Below are 14514 nucleotides of genomic sequence, written 5' to 3'. Positions count from 1 at the left end.
CGTATTAGTGACAAACACAGCTAGTTTTCCTCTTTCAGGTGTAAACCAGCATCTACAGCATCATGTGTCTTGTCTGAAAACAGTGCACACAATTATATAATAACGAGTCTGGAGATATTTGCTGGCTGAAAACATTTCATTGTTGTCAATTAATTGCCATGATCCCGTTCCCTGAGTTTAGTTGGCCCCCGGCTTCACAGCCCATCAGCTCTACTTCCTAACTTTGGCCTCTTCGGCCACTTCACCGCTCACCATCAGCCCCTGATCATTTAAACCCAGCTTTCCCCTCAGGTCCCTATCAGTTTTGTCTTTGTCTCGTTGACATGCTCCTGGACAGCAAGTCGCTGGCTCTTTTCCCTGTATTGGGTCTGAGGTTTGGTTATTTATTTGTGTTTTAAGCTTAGTTGTTTTTACACATACCTTGGTTATTACTTTTCCGTTCTGTCATTTACATGTATGTATATAACCAGGTTCCCTCGTTACAATTTAGTTTATCCTCCCTTTCCTTTGTATTTTAGTCAATGTTCCGTTTTACTGTGTTCATTTAGATGTTACCTAAATATTCTTTTATTGTTACCACTAAACAATAAAACCTACTTGGGTCCTTAAACCCCTAACACTCAACCTGTGACATTAGTTTTATTTTGTTTTTATGTCAAGCAAAGGAAAAATCTCTTTTAGCTCTTGGTTTGGTCTCAGCCACCCTCTAATATTGTGTGTCTTTACCTGCTAAGTGCTCTGATGTGTTCCCAATATTAACCACATTGTGTTTACATTTTCATTTTACAGATGTGATTTTCAAAATACAGATTTGAGCCAATTTTAAGTTTTTATCTTTATTGTACATAAACCCAAACCAGCAACCACACCTGGTTGCTATAGTCCAGCCCAGACTGTGGGACTGACGTGAGTACATTTATACAGTCAATAGGGACTGAAAAAAAATCCAACTTCACAGCTTTAAAAGATACATTTCTCTGCCGGAAACAGTGATATTCTCAAAAGTCCAAATGTATATGTTTAATCAAGTTATCTAAAAAATAAATTGCATTAGAAAATTCATCTTGATGAATCTGTGATGAATTAACTCAATAGGTAACATTTTGTTGCTGAAGCTTCCCATGAGCCAGTCATGGGGAGGGGGGGGGGGGGGGGGGGTTGGGGGTAGAAGCAGGATAAATTTCTCACTCTTCACCTCCTGTGTTTTTCTTCTCTCAGTGCTATCGCATCACCACAGGATTAGGTCTTCGGTATTAGCGAAGCCTGGATGTTCTCGGAGCTCCCAGTAAGTCCCGTTTGTCAACCACACGTCCCGTCCACAGGAGTCTTTGGCTTTCCTGAAGAAGAAGAAGAAGAATCACTCACCAGCTTTGGTATTGCTACAATTCATGAAGTTGTACAGGACGTTAGTGAGGAAGCCTTACAAGAGGGAGACTTACTAAATTACTATTTAAACTGGGTATTCGAAGTACATTTTACTGTTAACACCTTATGGGTTTCATTTTATTAAACTTAATTGATAATATGTAGTTATAAGCAGATGTAAGGACATTGTAAATGTTTATTGATTCACCATATTTTTAAAAAATTATAACCTCTCTTACGAAGACACCAGCCACAACACGCTACCAGGCCTGACTGCCAGAGACTCCCCAGTAAGCTTCCCCTCTTAGGCCTGGGTTAGGGAATGAATGTCACAATACAAACAGGGACCAGGAGACTTTGGTGCAGCATCTGCAGTAATGTGGACATTAATCACTGTGGTGAAGATGGAGCCGAACCAGAAGGCAAAACTGGGCCAGAACAGTGGCTGGGCTCACTAATGCATGCAGATGGAGCGCAAAGATCTGCTCCCCTTTGCATGGCAACGTGCAACCTGAGGTGGTCAGGATGCCTTGTGGGCACCTCAAACTGTTAGGAGACCCAGGGGCAGAATATAAACCACCTGACTATCCCACTGGAGGAGCTGGGAAATATTGCTGGGTCCTACTTTACTCAACCTGTTGCCATCAAACAGACTCTGCGTTACTGTACACATAAAAACAGCCTCCAACACTTATATCTGCTAAAGATCACATTCTTAATAATAATGAGTTGTAACACATTCAATGCAATGCTTAGGCTTAATATGAGGATTTGATGTAAAGTGACACCTGGCGTGTGTTTACAACTACAATAGCATTGACATAAATGTGTGTCATAAAAGAAGTGAACATTTCAAATATAAAAACACACAAAGCATAAGGACATGACGGTGTTTGAAACTTTGTGTGATAAACTTCAGGAATACAATCGAAATTCACTTACTTGAAAAAACGTGGGACATGTTCTTCGCCCCGTTTGGTGAGTTCTTTTCTTCGCTCCCGCTGAATTTCCTCTATCTTATCTTTCGTTCTGTCTGCTTCGTCCACATTTCCCTCCTCCAGCATTCTACAATGAAGGCGGATGAAGCGTTGAACAGAGGCAAACGTGACATCGACATCAGTGCGTTACTATCCGAACATCGCCAGCTCTGCTCACCTTTGGTCCGGGCGCAGGCGGGTGTCTGTGAGAGGCAGCAGAGGCTTCAGCTCGGGTGTGAGCTCATTCAGCTCCATGGCGAAGGTGGAGAAGCCATAATACAGCAGGTGGTCATTTGGCTGGGGATCTGTGGGGGCGACACAGGCCTCTCAGGTGAGCTGCTGCACAAACGTGGGGCTTGGATTCATGCTGATTAGCACTTTGGGCAACAGGAGTGTTTAATCATTTCCCTCTAAAGGCAAGAAAAATCAGTCTAATTGCTCATCGATCATTTGAATGACGGCACACTCACGTGGCTTCCAGACACATTTCGGTGTCGGCAGAGTGTCACAGAAGATGCCTTCATGCCACAGACCTCCAAAGCGGTGAATGACACTCCCACTTTGGTCCAGCACTGTGCCCTGCACCTCGTTCTTGTTCGAGTCTGAACCCCAGTAGCGCGACTACAACAAAATGAAAATTGGCTACAACACGCTGCATAGACAAACACACATTAAAAAACAGGGCAGACCAATGCCGGAGGTCGTTTCATTCACCTTGACGAAGGTGATCTTGCAGGTGCAATCGTTGCTTTTAAGGTTTCGAATGGTAACCTCTCCGTAATGCTCCAGATAGCGCTGCTGACTGAAGACGTTATGGATACAGGTCACCACTTTGTTCCACTCATAGTGGTCTCCAAACCTGGATAAAAAAAAAAATTGGAATTCAATTCATCACTGGACCATAAAGTTGAATGAGAAAACATTTATTATAATTTATTAAAGGCTGAAGTCAATCATCAAGGAAAAATAACACACATTGCATCTTCTGTATTGTTTTATATTCAACTCAACATCTTTAACATTTGGACTGTTGCTGCCACCAAACAAGCATTGTGAGCGTTTTCCTGAAACTGTTTTGGACATTTTTCTAAATGTTTTACACGTCCACAGCAATCAGCAGACAAATGGAAGAAAAAGACCAGGTAACACGGCAGTTGCATAACATATAACCACATAGTCTCCCTGAACCCGGCTGGGAACATTAGTTACATATGATACTCATCTCTTTGCCCTATATGTTTTCTGTCTCTCACAACACAGTCAGCTGAGAAACGAAGGTGAAATACTGAGGAAAATATTCACTGTAATTCTTCAGATATCGATTCACTTGAGAATTTTCATCTGTGCACTGCAATATTACAACTTCAGTTAGGTCGGCAAAGTGCATTTTTGCAACCCAAACGTATGAAAAGCTTATCACATATGGCAACAAACTGATTTTATCTGTTTTCATAGTTTTAGATCCTCAACTATCAGAATTTGATGCTTTGTCTTGTGATTGTTTAATAATTTATATGGTAAAAATTGTAGCTGGAAAAAACAAACCATGAAATGATTAATCAAAAGATTGGTCAGATTCGGAGACATTTGGACAGATAGTTGGTCTTGTCCATGGCTCCTGACACTGAAACATCAATATTCGTAAAAAGCATGTTATGTCTCATTGCTCCCAACTGATTTCTTGATTACTTCCCATTACATTCAGCAGTAAAGGTTTACAGTAGGTTCACCTTGGAAGAGTCACATTCACCATCCCGGTTGGCAGAATCTCCACTGACTTTCCCCAGAACTTATTTTTCCAACGCTGGTCTGTTCAGAAAGCAAATCATATCTTATTATTACAAGTGGCACAACAAACTGCATTTCTTTTTGACTGGGAGGGTCTTACCTTGCCAAAAGGTGAAGTTTTCTGAATCTGCATGACAAGCAGAGATGGGTGGATGGTGGCAGACCTGGTGTGGGAAAAGAGAAGGGAAACAAAAGCACAAAAATTCCATTGGTCTTAAATCGGCTCTACAACTGTCTGACTGAGAACGTACAGCTTAGACTGCAGGGGAACACGCGGCCTGTTTGTTGGCTCTCGAACAATAAAGTTAGTTGATAAATATGTATATGTTGTCTAAGAAATTTTCTCCGTTTATAGCGAGGCAGGTTTCTCTGTGGATACCTGCTCACTGATGAGGCGGAAACCTCGGTCCTTTCTGACGCACTCGTAGGTCTCCCCCAGCACCGGGTTAAAGGGCTTGTAGCGGTTTCTGAACGTCGCAGTGGAGTAACCAGAGATGGCGAAGGCCGCAATGTAAACCTGCAAAAGATAAAACGCCAAGCATTAAAGCAGCACTTCAGTTTTAAACATCGCAGATATGTTGGGAATCCTTTGTTTTATAGATTGGTTTAGTCTTTGTCGTGTTGCATGGAGAAAAAAAAAACACTAAATCCACCTCTCTGCAAAAAGGATTTTGTTTTAGTTTTTTTATCTACATAGGTTCAACATTTGGAAAACTTTCCGAGGAGTTTCATTTTGTGAAGTCTATGTGCTGAGTGGCAGCTTTAAAACATGAGCGTGTGCGGCAGGCCGCACGATGTGGATCCAAACACAGAAGCCAGAAAACACGTCCTCATGCTCTTTAAGTGGCTGAGGCCAGCACCCGCATCTCCTAATCCATGGGTTGAAGCCCAGAGATGCATGTTACAATCAGCACCATCTCTTCCACTTGGAGCCACAAACATAAAAAAAGTTATTACACATCGCCAACTGATTCCAGCTACTTGCCAAATGTTACTGCAAAGCACTGAAATACCAGCTGTGCACCGGACACATAACCAGCTGGTTAGCAGCTACTTGATGGCCTGTATGATGCAAGTGCATCTGAAAACTCCGCCTCAGTGCGAGTCCAGGAGCTGGAGACGGCACCAAGCAACTGTCAATCAATCCCGTCAATCTGCATTGGCTCCAGCCTCCTGGTGTGTCCACACTCCGCAGCTTTGTACACAGAGTATGTTTACTGGTGCACGTCTTACCCTCGGGCGTCTCAGCTTAATGAGCGTCTTATTTTCTTTTTGGAGCTCCATGCAGAGCAACACGACAGCAGCAATGCTGACACGTTGCTGTGGATTGTTAAGTTAAAAACATAAATCTTAGGGTCATTTGCTTGCTTGCTTGTGTGGCTGCATGATTGTGGATCATTCTCTGCACCAAATAAAGAGTTAGGTTTTGTCATCTTTTATTTGAGTTTAAAGCCAATAAAAACTACGGCACCTCAGCATTGTTGTTTTCTTCACTTACGTACTGGTATAAGAAATAATTGATGCATTTAAGATGAAGACTTAGTAACCTGTAAGCAGGTGAACACAGATTGTCTCTCTTACTAAAACTCTGCCTACCATCCTCTGGTAGGGGTCCAGTGTGTTGTTGGCAGTGTCCAGTAGCTCACTGTACTCCAGCTCTTCACACAGTCTCTGCAGCAGGTTAACTGGCTCATTGAGGGCAGCCGGCATGGACACGCGAGCCAGGTCTTTACCTGAGGACAAAACAGCAGGTGAGCCCCAGGAAAACAGGGTCTGTGTGAATGCAGGTAGGTGGAAGTTTTAGAACCCTTGCCTATGTTATTGTAGAGGATAGCCATGAGGCCCACGTGGCTGTTGTCTGGACAGTGAGCGGGCAGGGTAGTTCTGCGGCCCATGCTCTTGGGAGCAACACTGTTAGGAGTCCTGGAAATGCTAGCACGGTACTTACGGGTGGCTGATGCTGCAATGAAACAGGACTTATTACTATTTAAACAATATACATATACAATATACAATAATTGCATCTAAATACTGATGGTGACTAGTGAGGCAGGCCGTGGTGGAGTGGTTAGCGCTGCTGCCTCACAGCTAGAAGGTCCCCGGTTTGAATCCCCAACCAGCTGCGGCCTTTCTTTCTGGAGTTTGCATGTTCTCTTGTGCTCGTGTGGGTTTCAAACACATGCACCTAGGTGTGTGTGTGTGTCTCTCTGAGTTGGCCCTGACATAGACTGGACCCAGAACAGGATTAAGTGATTACAGCATCAGGTGTGGAGTGAGCTGGTGCAGTGGGGGCTTTGTTCCCGCTGCAGAAAGGCAGGTAACAATGCAGTGGAGGGAGATTTACCCTCAGAGTAGGTTCTTGGATTTTATTCCCCTGTGAATAAAAGTACCCAGAATAGCTTATTTACAGTAGAAACAGTAGTACTTTAACCAACTGTAAATATTAATGTCAGTATGGTAACCATGGTGACAAGCTGATGTTTAGCAGTTTCCCCATATTAGTTTTGCCCAACTTAATCAATCATAGCTATGTTGTCTTAGTACTGAAGCCTCAGCGTTCTTGGTGTATAAACATTTGTATGAATTTAGCAAGTAATTATATTTTTAAAATGTAAGAATGTAAAAATGTAATATTACAAATTGTAATATTTGCAAATGTTTTTTGAAAATTAGCACTTTTGCTTCGTACTGTGAGTTTTTTTTTTAAATTGCTAACATTTGTTAATTATCACCACATCCAAAGCCTAACGGACACTGATGGAACTGTCATTAGTTTTACAGGTGTTGTGTTGTAAAGTCAACCGTCGAATAGTCGATATTTTACTAAAAACACGTGGTGGTGGTGTTGTTACACGAGAAGGTAGTAGATCATTAAATTTGTTAGAATTCATGTGGGGCAGGAAGGTAGAGCGGTTGTCCACCAGTCTCACAGTTGTTGGTTCAAACCCCGGCTCCTCCAGTCACATGTTGAAGTGTCCTTGAGCTGAACCCCAACTTAAATGGTGAGTGTTGGCCAGCTGCATAGCAGCTCCCCCATCGGTGTGTGAGTGTGTGTGTGATTGTGAGTGTGAATGGGTGAATAAAAGCAGTGTAAAGCGCTTTGAGAGCCAATAGGTAGAAAAGCGCTATATAAGTGCAGAACATTTATCCCCTGGACACCAAATGTCTCTGTCAAATGTGCTGGTGTACATGTACCCACCGTGTCCTTCCTCGGGCTCCGAGTTTGTGGTGCTTCCCTCGCTAAGTCCTGATTCATCAGATACCTCAGAGGAACTGCCGCAAAGGACGTCATCGCTAGCATCAAAATACTCTCCCGCCGAGTCTGCGACTGAAGGAGGCCCGTGGGATGAAGGCCTCACCGCTGCAGGCTGACGACGGAGGAAGAGAATCACAACACCATGACAGAATATGTGGCAGAGAATCCAGGCAGACAGAAAGACAGACAGACAGAGCAGGGATCTCACCTCGGCTAAGGTGTTAGACTGATGGATGTTGTTTGCTTCCCAGATTTCCTGCAGTTTCTGCCTCTCCTGGGACAGAGTCTCATGGATTGACTTCAGAGAGGACAGTACTGCAAAGGAACAAGACACATGAGGTTTATTTAAAGATGGGGGTCTTGAATACTAACATTTTCCCACATCTGTCTGCAGTTAGGTCTCCTGTCTCTTCAACGGCGTCCATATAAAAACTGTATAGTTCAAACATTCTGGTGTATACAGTAAGTACCTCGTAGTGACATGGCGCAGATGTCCTGCTGGATTTTCTTGCCCTCAGGTGCTGGGACACTCGGAGGGGACAGCTGAGAGTAGACAAAGTCTGGGATAGAGGGGACTGATGCACCGAGGTGAGACGAGCTGCTCAGGTGACCGGAGGACAGCTAGGTGCAGAGAGCAGGATGGAACAGAGTTAGTTACTGTATGTTTTTTCCTGCAGGGACGAGACAAAATCAACTGTGAGAGTAAGACAAAGGTGAGACAAGGTGTGAGAACTGAGGATCTAGTATGTGCCGCCTTTTACTCTGGAAATATCCTTATTGGCTCTCAGACAGTAAATGGTGATTAATTCCAATAATTTGCCCTAGAGGGTACGATTGTGTAGAATGTACTTTGGGGGACAGACATGGACTGTCCCCCTGTTATAGAGAGAGTCGAAATGATGTAAATAAAATCCCATGTTCTTCTCACTGGAGACTCCTTTTTTTTAACCTGGAACATTTTGTGCATCTTTCAAACAAGTGAACCCAATAGATTCAATTCAAAATAGATTCAGTTCAATAAAAATAAAAGCGTCAGACAGTTACTTTAGAAGATGAACAGGGCTGAAGTGAAGAGTTGAGCCACACTTACATGTATAATATAAAAAAGAGGATTTGGGGGGGGGTCTGCAGAGTCCAGGAGGCAAAATAAATAAGTACATACATTTTCTCTTGGTGTCCCGATGTGGTCTGTGACAGGCCTCCAGACTTTGACTAATTTACTGTAGGATTCAGAAATGAACTCCTCCAAGTATCATAATCCTATCAATGAGCCACTTTACAAAAACGGGGAGAAGGACACTTCATTCTCTTAGTATGATTCATTTTGCCTGCTGAGCCCTTTAAGCGAGCCCTGCGAGTCCAGAACCGCCTAGTACAGCAACAAAGCCATTCACACTTATCGTGTCCAGTCAGAAGTTACTCTTTCATCTTAATCAGCATGACATGTTACTATGAAGTGATACTTGTAAAACCACATATTCACATCACTCAGTCTAACTTGTACGGACAGAGGAGGTTACAGACCATTCTTACCATTCCCAGGGCCTCCACTCGGGACAGCGTGCGAGAGTGGCCCCACTTCTTCCCCGACTTTGACTTCTTTGGCCTCTCAAGTGACAGATTCTGGGAGGAAACGTTACGCAACGTTACCTCAAATAAACCTCTCTGTGCGACGCCGCCTGGGCAGGAAAACTCATTAGCAGTCTACCTGTATGCTGATGATTCGCTGCAGTTCTCCATTTGTGAAAGCCTGGACCGACTCCAGTGCCTGCAGCCTCTGGATTAGGAGGTTTATCTCAGAAAGGTCCAAATGGCAGCGGTTCAGCTCTGACATTAAAGACATTACAAGCAATGCAGGGTTTTATGGGGAGTCAGAGGGAGAATGGACAGACGCAGTACCCACACACCTCACTGTCTTAAAAGCCACATATTCAGTAAGCATCACATTGAGTAGTAAGAAGTTTAAAGTGTTTTTTTAACATACACTTTATACTAATGAACTACTTGGTGCAAATACGTGATGGATTTAGCTAGAAGCTCATTTTCATCCGTAGTCCTCATACCACAAACAGTGAAGTGAAGTTTTTTAACAGATGATAATATACACAAATCTTATTCCAAACCAGTTCGTGTCTGTTTCTCCACATCGGAATATGTGTGACGGATACCTTGAACACAGGTGTCGGGGTCGTGACTTTGCTGCAGCCAAGCAGAAACTTTGCTGTTCACAGCAGCGCTGGCTGAGGGCAGCACTCCTGACGCTGCCGGGGAACCTGCCGTCCCCGCTGGGCTCTGCTGAACCAAAGACGGACGGAAAAGGACATGTTTTCATTCGAAAATCTCTTTGGGTCACTTGTAAAGAGTCATTGTTTAAGCGATAGTCACCAAATCCCCGTTTGTCTGCAGTGGTTCTGGCGCCGTGCTGTGGGACAAAGTGTGCAGGAAGCCGCTGTGAATGTGGGCGGCTTCGTTTTTCTTAAACAGTCGGTGGGCTTGGAGCTTGGTGACCCAGATGTAGAAGATCTCAGGACACTTTGCCTTAGTGAGGAAACAAACAAACCAAAAAAAGCCTTTTAGCTCCTTTATCTTTTTGTGTCAAACACCTGCAGCATTCAATGACTGACTTTACCTTCATGTGATAGAGGATGTCCCCTGCGTCCAGGTCAATTCGATTTGATTTCTTATTTATTGAAATTACAGCCAGGCTAATGTCTAGGGAGCCCAGTACTCTTCCCCTAGAAACCTTTAGTAAAAAATAAGTATAGTTTATATGTGTTTTCAATTTTATTAGAAGGAAAATCCTGTTGGAAACCGTAATCTTCACTCACATCTTGTTGATTTTTGGAGTAACGCAAGATTCCTGCCTCCAAGACAAAGTATCGCTGAACAAAAGAACAAATACGTTTCCACCAACTGTCTCTGTTTACATTTCACGGGGTTTACAAGATTGGACGGGTTTCTCACCTTGCGCCACCCTTTCAGCGGCCACTTCCTCCTCTTGAGCAGATATCCTTCACATAAACCTGGGGGGGCCGTGTCCTGAGGACTGTCACCTCCCGTGTGCACATCTACATGAAGGTCTTCAACCACTTCCCAGTCTTTGATGATCTATGGAGAGGACAAACAGGACAAATGCTGGATGCGTTGGTGACCTATTACCCTTTCTGGGGACCGTAGCACGTTTTCATGGGTCAGACATGTGCGCTCATGGTTATGACACTAAAACACAGAACTGCAACTTTGTTCCGTTTGGGCACAAAAAAAAGGATTTGGTCAGAATGAGGGAAAAGATTATGGTGAAGTACAGTGAAGTTAGAACGCTGACTTTAGGTTTGACACAGAAAGCAAACTGTCACTTTCACCCCTTACGCAGACTTTGTTGGTTTTACATTAGGTCACTGAGTGCTTTTTATTGACAACTCATTTATACATGATACATTTTCATATACGACACTATGTTGCGATTCTGTAAGCGATGCCATATATTGAGTTTTTGTATTATTTAAATTTAGAAAAATTGCCATAGCCCAAATCAAATTCAACTTTTATTTATATTTTATATATTTACATTTTTCATCTAAACTGTTCCTTTTCATCTAATCCTGCATTACGCAAGTGTATTGATAAATGTTGCCAAATTACCACATGTGCACGATAATCTGATCATAAATTTCCAACCCACTACCTAACGGTGGCCTGGTAAACCGTAAATGCAGGCAGGATACTGATTCACCTGTGACTCACCTGTCTGGAGTGGCGAGATGACAGAGTACTGCTGCTCCTAGAGTGAGGTGGCTTGTTCCATGTTGGCGACGTCTTCTCCAGGCCGCTCGCCAGCGACTGGCTGCGGTTGAGCGAAGAATCCATTTTGCAGCACAGACCTCAAAGCCCCGCCTGTTTGTTGAGAGAGAGAGATCCACTTCAGTTTACCAAAAGATTCCCGAAATGTCCGGGATGGGAAGGTTAGCCAAGGAGAGAACATCAGGTAGAGCTGCAACGACTGATGACTAATCCTCCCTGAGTAACTTAGGACAGGAGCTGAGATACAACAGCCTGCAAAAAAAAAAAAAAAAAAACTTGTGTATGTTAAGTTTGTTCCTTGCACAATGACATAAGACCACAAACAAGAGGCCAAAGTGTTAAATCGACTCAGGAGATGAGAAAGGAGAGGATATAGTGTGTAATCCAGTGAGAGCTACCTGGACACAGTACAACAGGTCTTAAATCCTCATCCAGATCACCCTGGATTTTAAAGTCACACTTCACTGGGCAAAAAAAAAAAAAATAACACTTGACATGAGAAGATGAGACCTTTGATATATAAGTTTCTAAAAATATTAAAGTTAACATTCAAAGAGAAAGATTTTTCATTTCAACACAATTGATATATAACAAGAATCAATTATAAATCGTTTATTTTAATAGGCCTATTATTATTAGTAGTATTGCATGATCCTAAAACAAGTAGAGTAATTTGCCTTATAACATGTCATGAGATTTTTTATTTCTAGCACCTCTCAAAACTGGAGATCAGAAACACAAAGGGAGATGAAACAAAAGGTCAAATAAAACCGAAACAACTCAAAGACCATGAAGTGGAAATTAAGCACAAGGGCGCATCACACAGGATACAGGATGATGTACACAAGCCGGTGTAATTGCTGTGTGAGACCACGGCCAATGCTGCCTGCAAGGAGGATTATCAACCGCTGCCTAATTGGTTTTTCAGGGGATGTTTTTAGCAACATGATCCCAACGACGAGAGCAGTGACACAACAAGAAGGTTCACAGATGCTGACCACAATCAAAGTAGGAGAACGCTTAACATTCAGACAGAGAGCGATGATCATGTCTTTTAGTCCAATGCGAAAGGTTTACAAAGCATTTTACAGACACAAAAACGTGACGAACATGCAGCTGCGGTTGAAGGAAAACAATTGCGCTCGTTTTACAACTGTAAATCTTCCAGAGCATGTTCGTGAGGCGTTTATGGACCGTTCATTTGAAACGCTTTTGGTGGGTGTGCGTTGAATGTCCTATGTTCAAGTTACATCATTTTGTTCATTATGCTGATTTGCATATATTATTGAATTATAAATATTAAGTAATTCATGGGTGAACATCATTAATATGGCAGCTAACCACTTTATGTACTGACGGGTTGCTAATCCGTAATAATGCAGCTTTATTCATCAGTTAGATTATGTAATGCATTTGAAATCTGCATCTCAAAAGTACCTAAAGGGGCAAATTCTGAGGGGTGAAGTTAAATATCCCCCTCTGAACTGTAGCACAATAAAAGTAAGGTTATGTAAACGGCCTTTAAAGGATAAATGTCAGTGAACACAACACTTGCCCTATGGAATGTGTACAGTATCAGAGCCACTTCAAAGGCTGCAGACTCGGTCTGGTTTGTTCCATTTGAACACATATCTTTGTAAATCTTTGTCTCGCTGTTACATAAGAGCAGGAGAGGATGAGTGTAACTGACCTCAGTGATGGTGGAAACAGGATGAAGGGATTTGCAGGTTCAGAGCTTGGTTACTTAAGTAGGAACACATTCTACAAGGGGAAAAAATACTTTTGTATGACGAGTCACAATAAAACGATGTATTCTGGGCCACTGAGTCGTTTTTTCCCCTCATGTTCAGCACAGAACAAATAGGAAATAATATTCATGAGCCCATTCCAACCTACACACACACACACACACACACAAAAAAAAATCAGCCAAGGTGCAGGATGCATGTTGGCAACAGCCGCTCTCCATCACACCAGAGGATGGAGTTAAGATGCAGAGATGGTGGCTGATATAATCTCTTCTCTGGGACAAAAAGTGCTGCCAATAAAACACGGATCCGATGGATAAAGGACAAGATATTGATGAAAGAGCAGTTTTCGCTGTTAATGAGCCTTTAACGAACTGTGTGAGGATTTTCAGATTTACTCTTCAATAAATCAAAGTACATCAAAGCACAGCACGAGTATTTAGACTTTTTATCAGTTGTTAAAGTGTTTGGCCGCATTTCTTTAGATGTTTAAGTGACAAAGCACAAACAGGAGGCAGCTGCACTGATTTTAGTCGCAAATGTCTTATGTGCAACCAGGCGCCTTTTACACTTTTAGTAAAAATCAGTTCCATTAACATTTTGACACATTTACCCAACTTTTTTTATTTTATAACATCATAAAGTCTGTCCCAATGTGTCCACAACAGAGACCCGTGTACAATATGGTTTTATGTGAGACGAGACGTCCTACCTGAAATCCACCCCCGACTCTCATCATCTGTTGCAGTCCTCTGAATAATCCACCAAAAGTGTCATTTGACGATCAAGAGAGAGCAGAAAAATCCCCATTTCGACGAGCCCAAAACCAAAAAACTATCGCCAAACCCCCGGTTGTATCCACGGATGATCGCCTACTCCGACCACATAATCTCACGGGCCGTGCTCGGACAGGACTTCTCTCCAAATCCAAGGAGAGCTGTGAGTCGCAGGCAGTGCGCACTGCGCGCAACGTGTCCTGGCCATTATCCGCATAAGCTGGATTTACAGGGTGTCTAGCAGGGATGTGGTGGAGGGCAAGTCTGGCCAACCTGCTCTCACTTTGCACACATGAGGTTTTTTCCTTGCGATGCGCAAAAACACGCGTTTCAATAAGCTCTTGTTATCCTGAGCGGTGGCATTGATTAAAGGTTTTTATTTAGTGCACACAGCTTAATACTTTCCTTAGTTGTGGGTCATTCGCTGCAGCTCATAATTTATGATTTGAAAAAGATGCACAAGCCCCTTTCTTGGCAGTTCCGGTCATTTTGTGATAGATATGGAACTTAGTGCAACTATCTTGAGGTGGAAGTACAGTGACAGGGCTGCAGCTTTGCTTTGGGAACCAAAATGGCTTCGAGAGCAGTGTTGTTTTGCAGGAGCATGCGGTCTTGCTTGAGTGCGGGCCATAATAGACCAAGTGACCCAGATTAACATGCTGTCCCCTCCCCATTAACTATCAGGATCTGGGACCACTTGTATTTTGGCTGAAGTGGTTTTCATGATGCCACCCACGATGGACCCCAGCTACTACTGTGTACTGTACTAAGCCTTCAGTATGGACTGGGACAGTCACCTGTAA

General features: G+C 43.0%; 1 protein-coding gene across 9 annotated transcripts; it reads right to left on the bottom strand.

The window, feature by feature from the left end:
- Positions 1-736: 736 nt before the first annotated feature.
- osbpl7 (oxysterol binding protein-like 7) lies at positions 737-14471 on the bottom strand. Of its 9 annotated transcripts, none has more exons than XM_067487279.1 (22): positions 13648-14471; positions 11131-11439; positions 10351-10494; positions 10215-10268; positions 10016-10129; positions 9772-9924; positions 9555-9681; positions 9095-9213; positions 8911-9009; positions 7857-8007; positions 7595-7701; positions 7330-7498; positions 5938-6090; positions 5712-5857; positions 4510-4647; positions 4231-4294; positions 4073-4151; positions 3057-3201; positions 2813-2963; positions 2521-2647; positions 2308-2430; positions 737-1337 (listed from the first exon to the last, which is right to left on the bottom strand). In XM_067487279.1, exons 2-22 carry the CDS (start codon positions 11251-11253, stop codon positions 1229-1231), a joined length of 2595 nt encoding a protein of 864 aa, XP_067343380.1. In that variant the 5' UTR covers positions 11254-11439; positions 13648-14471; the 3' UTR covers positions 737-1228. The 9 variants fall into 9 exon arrangements, with proteins under 9 accessions (XP_067343380.1, XP_067343381.1, XP_067343382.1 ...); XM_067487280.1 differs by having other exon boundaries at positions 5727-5857; XM_067487281.1 differs by having other exon boundaries at positions 5727-5857; positions 8920-9009; positions 9555-9678.
- Positions 14472-14514: the final 43 nt, after the last annotated feature.

The sequence above is a fragment of the Channa argus genome, chromosome 20 (genome assembly GCF_033026475.1).
Source record: "Channa argus isolate prfri chromosome 20, Channa argus male v1.0, whole genome shotgun sequence".
In the NCBI taxonomy this organism is placed as follows: Eukaryota; Metazoa; Chordata; class Actinopteri; order Anabantiformes; family Channidae; genus Channa; species Channa argus.
The sequence above is the reverse complement of the archived record's forward strand: the minus strand, read 5'-3'. Positions and strand labels throughout refer to the sequence as shown.

Excerpts from the sequence above, each read along its gene's own strand:
- osbpl7 (XM_067487275.1), bottom strand. The coding sequence starts at position 11,253 with ATGGATTCTTCGCTCAACCGCAGCCAGTCGCTGGCGAGCGGCCTGGAG. Across the intron at positions 9,010-9,094 it reads AGCGAATCATCAGCATACAG|AATCTGTCACTTGAGAGGCC; the intron begins GTAGACTGCTAA and ends GTTTCCTCCCAG. Across the intron at positions 4,295-4,509 it reads TCCGCCTCATCAGTGAGCAG|GTCTGCCACCATCCACCCAT; the intron begins GTATCCACAGAG and ends TTCCCACACCAG.